Source organism: Theropithecus gelada, chromosome 1 (assembly GCF_003255815.1).
Source record: "Theropithecus gelada isolate Dixy chromosome 1, Tgel_1.0, whole genome shotgun sequence".
Lineage (NCBI taxonomy): Eukaryota > Metazoa > Chordata > Mammalia > Primates > Cercopithecidae > Theropithecus > Theropithecus gelada.
This window is the reverse complement of record NC_037668.1, coordinates 20831709-20849136: the sequence shown is the minus strand read 5'-3', so window position 1 is coordinate 20849136 and position 17428 is coordinate 20831709. Positions and strand designations below refer to the sequence as shown.

Sequence of the window (17428 nt, the reverse complement as noted above, 5' to 3'; positions counted from 1 at the left end):
AATGTACAGTAATTTCCTAGGCTTTCACATTCATTCACCACACACTCATTGACTCACCCAGAGCAACTTCCAGTCCTGCAAGGTCCATTCATGGTAAGTACTCTGTACTATAAAGTGTACCCTTTTTTATCGTTTACCACCATATTTTTACTCTGTCTTTCCTATGTTTAGAAATGTTTAGATACACAAATACCATTGTGTTACAACTGCCTGCAGTATTCAGTACAGTTACATGCTAAACAGGTTTGTAGCCTAGGACCTATAAGCTGTACCATCTAGGTTTGTGTAAGTATATTCTATGATGTTCACACAGCATTTGTCAGAATGTATCACTATCAAATGACAAATGACTTTATATTTCTATCCAGAACAGTTTCTATGAGCAACGTTTATTACATCTATTAAGTTATGTTTGTATTCTCCTTTGCTGTTTATAAAGTGCTTTTACATATATCTACATTTGTGTCAGTTACGCTGTGTTTAAGTGCATCTATGTTATAGTCCTAGATTTATATTAATAGACTCAGATCATAGCAGTCTTTATAAATATATTGTTTTTACTGGAACTTTGTTTTAAATCCAAGACAGTTTTTCTTTCCCTGTCAGTATGATTTTGATCCTATTTTTCCTCTAGTTATTTGGTACTAAATAATTTTATACTTGTTTAAATATTAATCTTAATAAATTTATGAGAGTAAATTAAAAATCATTTACTATTTTCCTAAAGCACATCATGTTTATTACCTGTTTTTATGAATTATCAAGATAAACTGGCCAGGTGCCGTGGCTCACGCCTGTAATCCCAATACTTTGGGAGCTGAGGCAGGCGGATCACCTGAGGTCAGGAGTTCGAGACCAGCCTGGCCAACGTGATAAAATCCTGTCTCTACTAAAAATACAAAAACTAGCCAGGCATGGTGTAATCCCAGTAGTTGGCACCTGTAATCCCAGCTACTCGGGAGGCTGAGGCACAAGAATTATTTGAACCTGGGAGGCAGAGTTGCAGTGAACCAAGATCATGCCATTGCACTCCAACCTGGGCAACAGAGTGAGACTCTGTCTCAAGAAATAAATAAATAAATAAAGATTGTCTTCATAATGTCTTTTATGATGGCAGTCTTTTTTTTTTTTTTTTTTTTTTTCCTGAGACGGAGTTTTGCTCTTGTTGCCTAGGCTATAGTACAATGGCGCAATCTCGGCTCACTGCAACCTCAGCCTCCGGGATTCAAGCAATTCTCCAGTCTCAGCCTCTTGCGTAGCTGGGATTACAAGTGTGCGCCACCACACCCAGGTAATTTTTGTATTTTTAGTAGAGATGGGATTTCTCCATGTTGGCCAGGCTGGTCTTGAACTCCTGACCTCAGGTAATCCACCCGCCTTGGCCTCCCAAACTGCTGGGATTACAGGCATGAGCCACTGTGTCTGGCTGGCAATCTTTCTTACGTTGATTCAGGATATAATCCATGATCATGCATTGCCTTTTGTTACCATGCTTGCTTTTTTTTTTTCCCCCCCGACAGAGTCTGGCTCTGTCACTCAGGCTGGAGTGCAGTGTGCTATCTGGGCTTACTGTAGCCTCTGCCCCACCCTGGGCTCCAGTGATCCTTTCACTTCAGCCTCCCAAGTAGCTGGGACCAAAGGCATGCACCACCACACCCAGCTTTTTTTTTTTTTTTTTTTTTTTTTTTTTTGAGACAGTGTCTAGCTCTGTCGCCTAGGCTGGAATACAGTGGCACAATCTCACTGCAACCTCCGCCTCCCGGGTTCAAGCAATTCTCCTGCCTTAGTTTCCCAAGTAGCTGGGATTACAGGCTCCTGCCACCACGCCCAGCTAGTTTTTGTATTTTTAGTAGAGACGGGGTTTTACTGTGTTGGCCAGGCCGGTCTCAAACTCCTGACTTCATAATCCACCCGCCTCGGCCTCCCATAGTGCTGGCATTACAAGCGTGAGCCACCACGCCCGGCAAAAGTCAGTGTGTTATAATTTTATTAGAGGAAAGAAATATATCAGCTTTGCCTTATTCACTGGAACTTCAGGCTGGGCACAGTGGCTCACGCCTGTAATCCTAGCACTTTGAGAGGCCGAGGCGGATGGATCACCTGAGGTCAGGAGTTCAAGACCAGCCTGACCAACAGGGTGAAACTGCATCTCTACTAAAAATACAAAAATTAGCCAGGCGTGGTGACACATGCCTGTAATCCCTGCTACTTGGGAAGCTAAGGCAGGAGAACTGCTTAAACCTGGGAGACGGAGGTTGCAGTGAGCTGAGATCATGTCATTGCACTCCAGCCTGTGTGACAAGAGCGAAACTCCATCTGGGAAAAAAAAAAAAAGAATTAAGTGGAGCTTTAAGCTAAAATATAGTCATGATTAAATGAGGCTCCTCTAAGGCCCTTTTTTCTCATTTTTGTTTTTTGTTTTCCTTCTTTTTTTCCCCTTTATATATTTATGAAATCTCTTGAGATCTCATTTTAAACTTTAGGAAACAAACCAATAATGTGAGTAGAAGACACAAGCCTAGAGAGACATGGTAGAATAAAAGCAAGAGAATAATATAGTGAGTAGATGTTGAGCAAGAAACTGAGGTTTTGAAGCTTAAATCTCCTTCCCAACTACTAAAATCAAGGCAAGTCGCTCAGTCTTATACAGCATCTTTCCACTTACCTACTTCACAGTATTGATATAAAGTAACCAAATATAAGGCAGTCATTGTAATCAGATCTAAAATTTGTGTTCCTTCTCCAAAACTGTTGGAGAAAATAAAAGAGCCTCTTTTCTTTCTTTTTTTAAAAAATAGAGATAGGGTCTCACTTGTTACCCAGGCCAGTCTCAAATTCCTGGGCTCAGGCAGTCCTCCCACCTCAGCTTCCCAAAGTGTTGGGATTGCAGACGTGAACCCCCATGCCCAGCCAAGAGCCTCTTTCTTAAAGACAATTTCAGAAGTAAAGATTTTTTTTTTTTTAATTTTTCAATGTACTTGGTACCCTCTCCTCGTAGAATGATCTGTTATCTGTATTTGACTACAAGAAGAAATTTCTTTGCCTCTAACTGTTTCCCATTCTTTTTTTATCACAGCCCAAAGAGTCGATTGATCCAATTAAAGAAAGAGAAGCTGGAGTATACTCCAGGAGAGCATGAATATGGATTATTCCCAGCGCCCATTCATGTTGGTAAGTACTAAGTCCACACAATATATTGCTGAGAAGAAACAGTATTTCCTGGGTTTGAGGGAAATGTCTTTTTAATCTTGTTATTATTTCTGTTTCTCCAGTGGGATCAAGCTCTTCTTTACCATTTTACTTAAACTTACTCTGAAGAATTTTTTTTTTTTTTTTGAGACAGAGTCTTGCTCTGTCGCCCAGGCTGGAGTGCAGTGGCCGGATCTCAGCTCACTGCAAGCTCCGCCTCCTGGGTTTACGCCATTTTCCTGCCTCAGCCTCCCGAATAGCTGGGACTACAGGCGCCCACCACCTTGCCCGGTTAGTTTTTTGTATTTTTTAGTAGAGACGGGGTTTCACCGGGTTAATCAGGATGGTCTCGATCTCCTGACCTCGTGATCCGCCCGTCTTGGCCTCCCAAAGTGCTGGGATTACAGGCTTGAGCCACCACACCCGGCCCTACTCTGAAGAATTTTGTACACTGTTTGATAGTCAGGGGTTCACAGTGGCATAAATCTTGTTCACTGGAGCCTTAATAAATAACACTGGGCCGGGCATGGTGGCTCATGTCTATAATCCTAGCACTTTGGGAAGCCAAGGCAGGTGGATTGCTTGAGCCCAGGAGTTGATGGCCTGGGCAACTTGGTGACACTCTGTCTCTACAAAAAATAAGAAAGTTAGCTGGGTGTGGTGGCACAGGTCTGTAGTCCGAGCCACTCTGGAGGCTGAGGTGAGAGGATCACCCAAGCCTAGGAGGTTAAGGCTATGGTGAGTCGTGATCCTGCCACTGCACTCTAGCCTGAGTTGACAGAGAGAAATCCTATCTCTAAAAAAAATTAAATAAATAACACTATGTCTGTACCTTTTGTTTCCCTAGGTATGTCATCTAGGAAAAACCAAGTAGTTAGCCGTTCGGTGTCAAATACTTTCCACGTTCAAAAACAGATGATTTATACACACATATGATCAGAGAAAGAGGCCCCATTGTTTTTACTATTTATCTGCTTGAAAATGGAGTGATATTTATTCTACTGTTCATTCTTGGCAAAAATGTCAAGGCTTTGTTTAGCATTTGGATTGTAGTACCTTCTAGGACCCTATTATTGAGCTTATCAGATAAGTAAAAGGTACCAAGAAGTCATTCTAAGTTCCTCCCATTTTTTTTCTGTCCCTTATCCAGTTCATCTTCAAGTTCTGTTGTGTTTCTATCCCTGAAATATATCCGACTTCTCTCCAAATTCCATTGCTCTCTCTCAAGTCTGTGACAGTAGTATCTCTTCTTCAGGCTGCTGCAATGGCCATCTAACAGATCTATTTCCAGTCGTGTTTCCATGTGGCCCAGCCTCTACTCAGTAAAAACAGAAATTATTTTTTAACCTAACCCAGATCATACTTAAAACCTTTGCATGGCTTACCATCAGATTAAAAAGCAAATTTTTTGACTTGAATGATCTGGTTCCTGATTACCCCATCTCTCTCCATTTATTCATTCCCATTTCAATCTTATTCACTATATTGTATCATACTGGCCTTCTTTCAGTTTCTAGAACATAGCAAGCTTTTTCCCACCGGAGGGTCATTATGCTTGTTATTCCCATTGCCTGAGAAGCTCTTTTTCAGAGTCTTCCCATGGTTGGTTTCTGATACTCTTTTAAGGATGATCTTAATGTCAGTATCAGCTTCAATACCATTTTCTTTAAAATAATTTTCCTGATTGTCTCACCAAAAGAGGCTTCACCTCTCTTTGTTGTAGGTAACATCACTCTCTATATCTGTAATTACAATATTTATTTATTTATCTGTCTCCTCCATTAGATTATAATCTCCAGTAGTACAGGATCATTGTCCTTCTTACTCTCCCTGGATTTCCCAGTACCTGGTACATAATAGAAATTTATCAAATATTTGCCATACAAATGAAAGAAAAGGAGAAGGCTGGGCATGGTGGCTCATGCCTGTAATCCCAACACTTTGGGAGGCCTAGGCAGGCAGATCACAAGGTCCGAGATCGAGACCATCCTGGTTAACACAGTGAAACCCCGTCTCTACTAAAAAGTACAAAAAATTAGCTGGCCATGGTGGCGGGTGCCTGTAGTCCCAGCTACTCGGGAGACTGAGGCAGGAGGATGGCGTGAACCCGGGAGGCGGAGCTTGCAGTGAGCGGAGATCGCGCCACTGCACTCCAGCCCAGACAACAGAGTGAGACTCTGTCTCAAAAAAAAAAAGAAAAGAAGAAATTAGGATAAAATATTGAATGTAGGTGACAGGTTTTCTTCACATATTCGGTTTGTTTAAACAAAATTGCTTTAAAGGGGTTCATTAAACACATAGTATGAAACCAGGAGCACCTTAATTGTATACTTGATGTTGATTCTATGTCTTGTAGTGTTTTTTTCAACTATGATTCTCTTGACCCTCTTGACTGTGGAGCTCTTGTTTATATTCTGATTAGCTAATTCCCTTTTCTCCCTGAGAGAGTTCAGTACCAGCAGAGTTTTTTAATCAGCAGACATAAACAAGTTCTTCAGTAAAGATTAGTTTGCTTGAATTATTCTGTGTTGAGTGGCTGTAGACAGATTTAACTACAACATGAAGTTACAAGGTTTAATTCTCAGCTACATAAACTTTATGTGTGCTTACTTAATGAAGGTAAGAGTAAGTTCCTTATTCTCTAGAATTAGTGCCAAAGCTCTTTTGAAAGAGTCTTTTGTATTTACTAATGAGATCATAGCAGTGGAAGCAGGCTCTCAGCAAATTTAAAATCTGCTTATGATAAATAGGCTTTGAAAATAAGAACTAGGCTGGGCGCAGTGGCTCACACTTGTAATCCCAGCACTTTGGGAGGCTAGGTGGGTGGATCACTTGAATCCAGGAGTTCAAGATCACACCATTGCACTCCAGCATGGGTGACAAGAGTGAGACTCCATCTCAAAAAAAAAAAAAAACAAGAAAAGAAAAGGAAAAAAAAAAAAGGACTAGGAATTCTACTTTTGTTATTGAAAGAGTAGATTATATCAGGCTCACCGTCCCGGGAATAACAATTATCCACCTGTAATCCCAGCACTTTGGGAGGCCGAGGCTGGTGGATCACCTGAGGTCAGGAATTTAAGACCAACTTGGCCAACATGGTAAAACCCCATCTTCACTAAAAATACAAAAATTAGCTGGACGTAATGGTGCGTGCCTGTAATACTGGCTCCTCAAGAGGCTGAGGCACGAGAATCACTTGAACCTGGGAGGCAGAGGTTGCAGAGAGCCGAGATCATGCCACTCCACTCCAGCCTGGGCAACAGAGCAAGACTCTCAAAAAAATAAATAAATAAGAAAAAAAATTCATCAACTAGACAAATTTAAAACATAGTAATCCTAAGTCACTGGAGAGCAATCAAAAGCAGGCACAAACTGAAGAAAAGTCAATAATTAGAAGAGGAGAAGCACACTGGTTGCATTTCCCACTTGTATAGCTCTTTGTCTGTGGCCAGGTCCCAGTTAGCAGTACAAGCAAGCACTTAGAAACCTTGAATCTTACTGATTATTTAAGGGCCATGTTTCAGGACAGCTACGGCAGCAGGAAAGTGAAGGATAAAATGCTAATAGGGGAAACTGCAAATTTTGCATATAAACTCAAGCCACATATCTAGGTAACTGACCCCTAAACTATGTATATATAGCCAGAATTCAGTAAAGTTGTTAAGACTAAAGATACTAAGTAGGGATTTCAGCTACTGCCTACCCCATGAAAGACAGTGTTACAGATTTTGATTCACCCACAGTAACTGCTTGCTCTAATGCAAAGAAAAACTTCTTTTCTTTTCTTTCTTATTTTTTATTTTTTTTCTATTTTTTTGAGATGGGGGACTCATTGTGCTGCTGAGGCTCAAGTGCAGTAGTGCAATCTTGGCTCACTGCAGCCTCTGCCTCCTAGGCTCAAGTGATTCTTCCACTTCAGCCTCCCAAATAGCTGGGACCACAGGCATGCACCACCACACCTGGCTAATTTTTTTGTAGTTTTGATAAAGATGGGGTTTCACCATGTTGCTCAGGCTAGTCTCAAACTCCTGAGTTCAAGCAATTTGCCCACCTCAGCCTCCCAAAGTGCTGGAATTACAGGCATGAGCCACTGCACCTGGCCGAAACCAGTTCTTTTCATAGGATAATAACACAATTGAGAATCTCTGTGATGTATTACTTATAATGTCCATAATTCAATCCAAAATTACTGGACGTTAATAAACATGAAAATATAACTCATATTAAGAGAGAAGGCAGTCAACACTGACAATTTCCAAAGTCATCCAGATGCTGAAAATAGCAGACAAGGATTTTAAAGTCATTGTTATAACTGTGTTCAAGGATGTAAAGGAAAATATGCTTATTATGAATAAGCAGATAAATCTTAACTTAAAAATGGAAACATAAAAATTTAAAAATGAACAATAGCCAAATGAAAGTCCCAGAACTAAAACATATATGTCTGAAATTTTAAAACACAAAATGTAGATTTAATAACAGATTGAAGATGGGAAAAGTGTCAGTTGAAGTTGAAAGTATATGAATATAAATTGTCAGCCAGGTGTGATGGTTCACACCTGTAATGCCAGCACTTTGGGAAGCAGGTGGATCACCTGAGGTCAGGAGTTCGAGATCAGCCTGGCCAACATGGCAAAACCCCGCCTCTGCCAAAAATACAAAAATTAGCTGGGTGTGGTGGCATGCACTTGTATTCCCAGCTACTCAAGAGGCTGAGGCAGGATAATCGCTTGAACCCAGGAGGCAGAGGTTACAGTGAGCAGAGATTGTGCCACTGTATTCCAGACGGGGCAACAGAGCAAGACTCCGTCTCAAAAAAAGAAAAAATGTGTCCAGTTGCAGTGGCTCATGCCTATAATCCCAGCACTTTGGGAGGTGGAGGCGGGCGGATCAGCAGGTCAGGAGATTGAGACCATCCTGGCTAACACGGTGAAACCCCGTCTCTGCTAAAAGTACAAAAAAAAAAATTAGCCGGGTGTAGTGGCGGGCGCCTGTAGTCCCAGCTACTCAAGAGGCTGAGGCAGGAGAATGGTGTGAACCCGGTAGGTGGAGCTTGCAGTGAGCCGAGATCACGCCACTGCACTCCAGCCTGGGTGACAAAGCAAGACTCCATCTCAAAAATAAAAAAGAAAGAAAGAAAAAGAAAAAGGGGGGAAAAATTAACTGCAGATGTCTTTAATAAGATAAGAAAATTCCTTTTTAGTTCTGAGAGCTTTCTGCAGAAGTCTTTAGAATGAATTTTGTTCTATAGTTGTTTTTTTTTTTTTCTCTTAAAGTCTTTGTCAGGTTTTGTATTAGGCGTAGACTAGTCTCATTAAATTAGTTGGAAAATTAGTTTTCTCCTCTGTTTTCTGGAAGACTGGTATTACTTCTTTCTCAAATATATACCAGGCTTCACTAGGGAAGCCATTTAGAACTGAAATTTTTTATGTGAATAATATGGTAAGGTACTCAATTTATTTAAAAGATATAGACTATTCAGATGTTCATCTTGACTCGGTTTTGATACGTTGTATTTCTAAAGGAACTTGTCCATTTTATCTAAATTATTAAAGATATTGGTATAACATTATTTATAACATCCCCTTATTAGTCTCTTAATGAGTCTAGGACCTATAGTGAGATCAGCTTTTTTTTTTTTTTTTTTGAGACGGAGTCTCGCTCTGTCGCCCAGGCTGGAGTGCAGTAGCCGGATCTCAGCTCACTGCAAGCTCTGCCTCCCGGGTTTATGCCATTCTCCTGCCTCAGCCTCCCGAGTAGCTGGGACTACAGGCGCCCGCCACCTCGCCCGGCTAGTTTTTTGTATTTTTTTAGTAGAGACAGGGTTTCACCGGGTTAGCCAGGATGGTCTCGATCTCCTGACCTCGTGATCCGCCCGTCTCGGCCTCCCAAAGTGCTGGGATTACAGGCTTGAGCCACCGCGCCCGGCCAAGATCAGCTTTTTTTATTTTGGATACCGGTAAGCCACCACACCCGGCCTGATATCATTCTTAATGGTGAAATGTTGAATGCTTCCTCCTAAGATTGGAAAGAAGAGTTGTCCACTCTTGACTCAGCATTGTATGGATGTTCTAGGCAGTGTATTAAGTCAAGAAGATGAGTAAGAGTCATCATAATGATCAGGAAGCAAGAAATGAAACTGTTTCTGTTTATAGATGACATGATTGTTTATATTAAAAAAAATCCAAAGAGATTTTGGAAAAAAAGCTACTGGTAGTAGTAGCAAGATTACTGGAAAATCATCAGTATTAAAATATCAATTGTGTACTCTGAACATTTGATGTGGCAGTCTTGCTCCTTGGTATTTTCTCGAATAATCTGAAAACATGTCTATTGAAAAGAAAAACCTGCACACAGATGTGTGTTTTGTTTTTGTTTTTGTTTTCTTTTGAGATGGAGTCTCGCTCTGTTGCCCAGGCTGGAGTGCAGTAGTGCAATCTTGGCTCTCTGCATTCTCCTCCTCCCGGGTTCAAGCAATTCTTGCACCTCAGCCTCCTGAGTATCTGAGACTGCAGGCATGCACCACCACTCCCAGCTAATTTTTATATTTTTAGTAGAGACAGTGTTTCACCATGTTGGCCAGGCTGGTCTCGGACTCCTAACCTCAAGTGATCTACCCACCTCGGCCTTCCAAAGTGCTGGAATTACAGGCATGAGCCACCACGCCTAGCCTCTTTTTTAAAGCCTTAAATAAACATATATTCAGATAATATAAATATATATCTCCAAGTAAAGGATTTATTTGGGAATAATATACAATAATTAGGCTTGGTGTGGTGGCTCACACTTGTAATCCCAACACTTTGGGAGGCCAAGGCTGGCAGATCACCTGAGGTCAGAAGTTCGAGACCAGCCTGGCCATCATGGTCTCTACTAGAAATAGAAAAAAATTAGCCAGGAGTGATGGTGGATGCCTGTAATCCCAGTTACTCGGGAGACTGAGACAGGAGGATCACTTGAACTCAGGAGGTGGAGGTTGCAGTAAGCCAAGATCACACCATTGCACTCCAGCCTGGGTGACAGAGCAAGACTCTGTCTCAAAAAAAAAAAAAAAGGCCAGGCATGGTGGCTCATGCCTGTAATCCCAGCACTTTTGGAAGCTGAGGAGAGAAGATTGCTTGAGGCCAGGAGTTTGAGACCAACTTAGGCAATGTAGTGAGAACCTCTCTCTATAAAACAATAACAACATTTGTCAGGTGTGGTGGTACATGCCTACTCAGGAGGCTGAGGCAGGAGGATCACTTGAGCCCAGGAGATCAAGGCTGCAGTGAGCTATGATTGCACCAGTGCACTCCAGCCTGGGTGACGGATCAAGTCCCTGTTTTCTATGGAAAAAAAAAAAAAGAATTGCAATTCAGCACACATAGACCAGGGTCATCCCTAAGTGTGTCTGAAAAACAAAGAGAAAGGCTGGGGTTGTATTGAGCAAAAGAGGAAGGTTGGAAGAAGGTCAGCCAGGCACAGTGGCTCAAGCCTATAATCCCAGCACTTTGGGAGTTTGAGGCTGAGGCTGAGGCTGTTGGATTGCTTGAACTCAGGAATTTGAGACCAGCCTGGACAACATAATGAAAACCTGTGTATGCAAAAATTTAAAAAGAAAAAAAAAATTAGCCAGATATGGTGACATGCACCTGTGGTCCAGCTACTTGGGAGCCTGAGGCAGGAGGATCACCTGAGCCTGGGAGGTTGAGGCTGCAGTGAGCTGAGATTGCACCAGTGCACTCCAGCCTGAACGACAGAGTGAGATCCTGTCTCAAAAACAAAGTAAGAAAAGAAAAAGGTCACTGGTGCAGTCGTCATTGGTGAGTGGCAGCAGTTACTAGGTAAGACATAGTCTTAGTTATAGTTAGATCCTTGTTTATTTTCTGTTGAAGTGCAAAATCAGTTCCTGGATCAGGGACCTTAGTGCCCTCCCCCATGGCCTCCTGACTCCGTTTTAGTTGGATATGGTATGAATGATTCCATTTTGTCTAATCAACTTTCACACCTCATTCAAATTTACACCAGCAAGCACCCACTGAGGAGTGTTTTCTTTTTTTTTTTTTTTGAGACGGAGTCTCACTCTGTCACCCAGGCTAGAGTGCAGTGGCGTGATCTCGGCTCACTGCAAGCTCCGCCTTCGGGGTTCACGCCATTCTCCTGCCTCAGCCTCCCGAGTAGCTGGGACTACAGGCGCCCGCCACCTCGCCTGGCTAGTTTTTTGTATTTTTTAGTAGAGACGGGGTTTCACTGTGTTAGCCAGGATGGTCTCGATCTCCTGACCTCGTGATCCGCCCATCTCGGCCTCCCAAAGTGCTGGGATTACAGGCTTGAGCCACCGAGGAGTGTTTTCTTAAGCAAAAGTTCCTTAAGCTGATAAACAACTTTATTTTGCAAAGTCTCAGGATACAAAATCAGTGTACAAAAATCATTAGCATTCCTATACACCAATAACAGTTAAGCCAAGAGCCAAATCATGAATGAACTCTCATTCACAATTGCCACAAAAAGAATAAAATACCTAGGAATACAGCTAACTAGGGAAGTGAAGGATCTCTATAAGGAGAACTACAAACCACTGCTCAAAGAAATCAGTGAAGTCACAAATGGAAAAACATTCCATGCTTATGGATTGGAAGACTAAATATTGTTAAAATGGCCATACTGCCCAAAGCAATTTATAGATTCAGTGCTATTCCCATTAAACTACCATTGAAATTCTTCACAGAGCTAGAAAAAAACGATTTTAACATTCATATGGAACCAAAAAAGAGCCTAAATAGCCAAGGCAGTCCTACACAAAAAAAAGAACAAAGCTGAAGGCATCATGCTACCTTTCTTCAAACTATACTACAGGGCTACAGTAATCAAAACAGCATGGTACTGATACAAGAGCAGACACATAGACCAGTGAAACAGAATAGAGAACCCAGAAATAAGACTGCACACCTACAACTATGTGATCTTTAACAAACCTGACAAAAACAAGCAATGGGGAAAGGATTCCCTATTCAGTAAATGGTGCTGGGATAACTGGTTAGCCATATGCAGAAGACTGGACCCCTTCCTTACAGCATATACAAAAATAAACTCAAGATGGATTAAAAACTTCAATGTAGGCCAGGCAAGGTGGCTCACACCTGTAGTCCCAGCACTTTGGGAGGCTGAGGCATGTGGATCATTGAGGCCAGCAGTTTGAGACCAGCCTGGCCAACATGGCAAAACCCCATCTCTAATAAAAAAGCAAAAATTAGCAGGGTGTGGTGGCACATACCTATAATCCCAGCTACTCAAGAGGCTGAGGCATGAGAATCACTTGAACCCTGGAAGTGGGTGTTGCATTGAGCTAAGGTCACTGCACTCCAGGCTGGGCAACAAAGCAAGACTCCATCTCACAAAAAAATATATATATATACACATATACACTTAAATGTAAAACCCAAAACTATAAAAACCCTGGAAGACAATCTAGGCAGTACCATTCAGTACACAGGCATGGGCAAAGACTTCATGACAATGCCAAAAGCAATTGCAATACAAGCAAAAATGGACATAGAATCCAAGAACTTCTGCACAGCAAAATAAACTATGAACAGAATAAACAAACAACCTATAGATTGGGAGAAAATTTTTGCAAACTGCATCTGACAAAGATCTAATATCCAGCATCTATAAGGAACTTAAATATACAAGAAAAAACCCCATTAAGAAGTGGGCAAGGCTGGGCGCGGTGGCTCACGCCTGTAATCCCAGCACTTTGGGAGAGACCAAGGCAGGCAGATCACTTGAGGTCAAGAGTTTGAGACCAGTTCGGCCAACATGGTGAAACCCCGTCTCTACTAAAAAAAATACAAAAATTAGCTGGGCTTGGTGGTACGTGCCTGCAATCCCAGCTATTTGGGAAGCTGAGACAGGAGAATGCTTGAACTCTGGGCAGCAGAGATTGCAGTGAGCCAAGATAGTGCCACTCCACTCCAGCCTGAGCAACAGAGTGAGTCCGTCTCAATAAAACAATAATAATAATAAAATTTTTTTAAAGACACTTGGCCAGGTGCAGTGGCTCACATCTGTAATCCCAGCACTTTGGGAGGCCAAGGCAGACAGATCACTTGAGGTCAGGAGTTTGAGACCATCCTGGCTAACATGGTGAAACCCCATCTCTACTAAAAAAAAATACAAAAATTAGCTGGGCATGGTGGTGTATGCCTGTAATCCCAGCTATTCAGGAGGCTGAGACAGGAGAATTGCTTGAACTCCAGGTGGCAGAGGCTACAGTGAGCCGAGATCGTGCCACTCCACTCCAGCCTGGGCAACAGAGTAAGACTCCATCTCAAAAAAACAATAATAATAATAAAAATGTTTTAAAGACTCTTGGCCAGGCGTAGTGGCTCACATCTGTAAACCCAGCACTTTGGGAGGCCAAGGCAGGCAGATCACCTGAGGTCAGGAGTTTGAGACCATTGGCCAACACGGTGAAACCCCATCTCTACTTAAAATACAAAAAAATTAGCTGGGCGTGGTTGTGGGCTCCTGTAATCCCAGCTACACGGGAGGCTGAGGCAGGAGAATAACTTGAACTCAGGAGGCAGAGGTTGCAGTGAGCTGAGATTACACCACTGCACTCCAGCCTGGGTGACAGAGCGAGACTCCCATCTCCAGAAAAAAAAAAGGTGGGCAAAGGACGTGAACAGACACTTCTCGAAAGACATATACGTGGCCAACAATCATATGTCTCTCCCTCCACTGCCATGGTGTCAGAGGAGGTGTAGCCGAGTCTCTTTTACCAACACCTAGCAATAACATAACTACCCCACCACAATGTCAGTGGAGACCCCTTGGGGAATTGGAATTCTAACCATTCCCTAGCAGTAATGGGGAGCTTCCCCATCCCCCAACACTCAGGTTTCAGTGGAGACCTAGTAAGCAACTTGGAATTTACTTACAGCTGGCAGTAATGAGGCAGCTTTATCCCTTTTCTGCTGGAGCAGTTTCAGAAAAAGCCAGCTAAAATACAAATTTCATAAAATCTAGAGCCCCTACTGCAAAAGTGTTTAGCTTTGAATTTAAAATCACATGTTATTTGCCAAGCATGGTGGCTCATGCCTGAAATCCCAGCACTTTGGGAAGACAATGTATGTCCACACCAAGACGTTAGAATTATCCGGCAAATTTTTAAAGCAATCTTGATAAAAATGCCTTAGCGGGCAATTGTGAACATACTTGAAACAAATCAAGAAATAGAAGAAGATGATTTTTCATATTTTATTTTATTTTATTTATTTACTTATTTTAATTTTTTGAGACAGGGTCTTGCTCTGTTGCCCAGTCTGGAGTGCAGTGGCTTAATCTCGGCCCACTGTAGCCTCCGCCTCCCAAGTTCGAGTGATTCTCCTGCCTCAGCCTCCTGAGTAGCTGGGGTTACAAGCATGTGCCACCACACCCGGCTAATTTTTGTATTTTTAATAGAGACGGGATTTCACCATGTTGGCCAGACTGGTCTCGAACTCCTGACTTCAAGTGATCCACCTGCCTTGCCTCCCAAAATGGTGGGATTACAGGAGTGAGCCACTGCACCTGGCCAATAATTTTTTTAAATTAGAATTTTTATAACTGATTCAGTAATTGAAATAAAAAGTTCAGAGATTTTATGAGAGAAATTGAACCAGAAAAAAAAAAAAAAAAAGCATTCAGAGATAGACTTAACAGCAGAATGAATGGGACAGAGAAAATAATCTATGAACTACAAGATAGAATAATACATATTACTCAGTGTATACAACAACATAGAAAATAGACTTTAAAAAAAAGACTGAGGAGCTTGTGAGAATATGACAAAAAAAGCAAATGTGTGTTTTCAGAGTCATGGAGAGAAAAAAAAGGGCATAGATGAAAAGCACCTTAGTAAATAACGACTGGAAACTTACCAAATTTGGCAAGAGAGAGAAATCTCTGTATTCCAGAAGGTTAGCAGACTCCAAACAGGATAAATTCAAACAAATATATGCCGAGACACATAATCACATTTCAGAACACTAACAAAACAATTTTAGGCTGGGCGAGATAGGTTGCACCTGTAATACCAAATACTTTGGGAGGCTGATTGCCTGAGCTCAGAAGTTTGAGACCACCCTGGGCAACATGGTGAAACCCTGTCTCTACAAAAAATACAAAAAAAATTTGCCATGCATGGTGGCACATGCCTGTCGTCACAACTACTCAGGAGAGCGAGTCTCAGAAAAAATAAAAAACAAAACAAAAAAAAACACCAGTTTTAAAGTAATGACAGAGAAATTACTGTTACCTATAGGGATAAAACAATTCAAATGTAGATTTCTCATCTGAATCTATGGAGGCCAAATGGAAGTGACACAACATTTTTCACATCCTGAAAGCAAAGAATTGTCAGCTCCAAATTTTCTAACCAATGAAAATATCTGTCAGGAATTAAGAAGAAATGAAGGCATTCTTAGATTAAGGAAAATTAAGAGAGTTTGTTGCCAACAGATGTACCCTATGAGTAAAGGAAGTTCTGTGAACAGAACGGAAAGTTTTTAAAAAAGACACTTTGGAACATTAGGAAGGAAGAATATGGTAAGCAAAAACATGGATATATACAATAGGCTTTCCTTCTCCTCTTGAGTTTTTTCTAAGTTGTGTTTAATCATTGAAGCAAAAAGTTTTAACACTGCTGTATTGTTTTAACTACTTTATTAAGACACAATTCACAGACTATCCAATTTACTCCTTTAAAATAGACTATGGTTTTTTATGTACTACATTTTTTTAACTTCCAGTAAATTAAGTGTCAATTAAGTGACAATTCAGTGTCTTTAAGTACATTCACATTGTTGTATGACCATGACTGCTATCCATCCCCAGAACTTTTTCATCATCCCTTACCATAACTCTGTACCCATTAAACTGTAACTCTCCATTCTCTCTTCCCCTCAGCCTCTGGTAATCACTGTCTATTTCTTTGAAAATGGGATTGTATATAATACCTGTTATTTTGTGTCTGCCTTAATTCACTTGGCATAATGTCTTTAAGTTTCATCCATGTTGTAGTACCAGTATTATCATGTGTTGCTTAACCATAGGAATACGTTCTGAGAAATGCATTGTTAGGCAATTTTATAATTATGTAAACATAGAATGTACTTACATAAACTTAAATAGTATAGCCTAACCAGGCTGTATGGTATAGCCTCTTGCTCCTAAGCTACAAACCTGTACATCATGTTACCGTACTGAATACAGTAGTCAGTTGTGTCACAGTGGTATTTACATATCTAAATGTAGAAAAGGTACAGTAAAAATATAATATAAAGGATAAAAATGGCAGCCCACTATGGGGCACTTACCTGAATGGAGCTTACAGGACTGTGATTGAGTGGAGGGTCAGTGATTGAGTGGAGAGTGAATGTGAAGGCCTAGGACATCACTGTATACTGTAGATTTTATAAACACTGCACACTTAGGCTACATTAATTTTTTTTTTCCTCAATAGTAAATTAATCTTAGCTTTCTGTAGCTTTTTTACTTTATAAACTTTTTATTTTTTTAACATTTTGCTTCATAATAACTTAGCTTTAAACATGAACACATTATACAGCTGTATAAAAAAAAATTATGTCCTTATTTTATAAGCTTTATTTTTAACATTTTTTCTTCTTTTTAAACTTTTTTTGTTAAAAGGGAAAACAGGGCCGGGCATGGTGGCTCATGCCTGTAATCCTAGCACTTTGGGAGGCCAGAGCGGACAGATCGCTTGAGTCCAGGAGTTTGAGACCAGCCTGGGCAACATGGGAAGACCCTGTCTACAAAAAATAAAAAATTAGCCCGGCATGGTGGCATGTGCCTGTATTGCCAGCAACTTGGCAGGCAGAAGTGAGAGGATCGCTTTAGTCTGGGAGGTCGAGGCAGCAGTGAGCCATGATCCTGCTATTGTACTCCAGCCTCAGTGACAGAGTGAGACCCTGTCTCAAAATAAAAAAAATAAAAAAAATAAAACAGAAATCTAAGACACAAACCCACATTAGCCTAGGCCTACCCAGGGGCAGGATCATCAATATCACTGTTTTCTCCCTCTATGTCTTGTTCTACCGAAAGGTCTTCAGGGGCAGTAACACTCATGGAGCTGTCATCTGATATGGTAATAGTGTCTCCTGGAGTATCTCCTGAAGGATCTGCCTGAGACTGCTTTTGTTTTGTTTCTTTCTTTTTTTTTTTTTTTTTTTTTTTTTTTTTTTTGAAGGGTTTT

The 17428-nt window shown here is 41.2% G+C and overlaps 1 protein-coding gene across 2 annotated transcripts in view; it reads left to right on the top strand.

Moving 5' to 3' along the window:
• ASH1L (ASH1 like histone lysine methyltransferase) overlaps positions 1-17428 on the top strand; it is a 235321-nt gene that overhangs the window by 166562 nt on the left and 51331 nt on the right. For both annotated transcript variants that reach the window (XM_025381044.1, XM_025381043.1), the window contains exon 7: positions 3077-3171. In XM_025381044.1, the coding sequence (XP_025236829.1) occupies positions 3077-3171 (95 nt within the window). The remainder of the gene's footprint in view (positions 1-3076; positions 3172-17428) is intronic.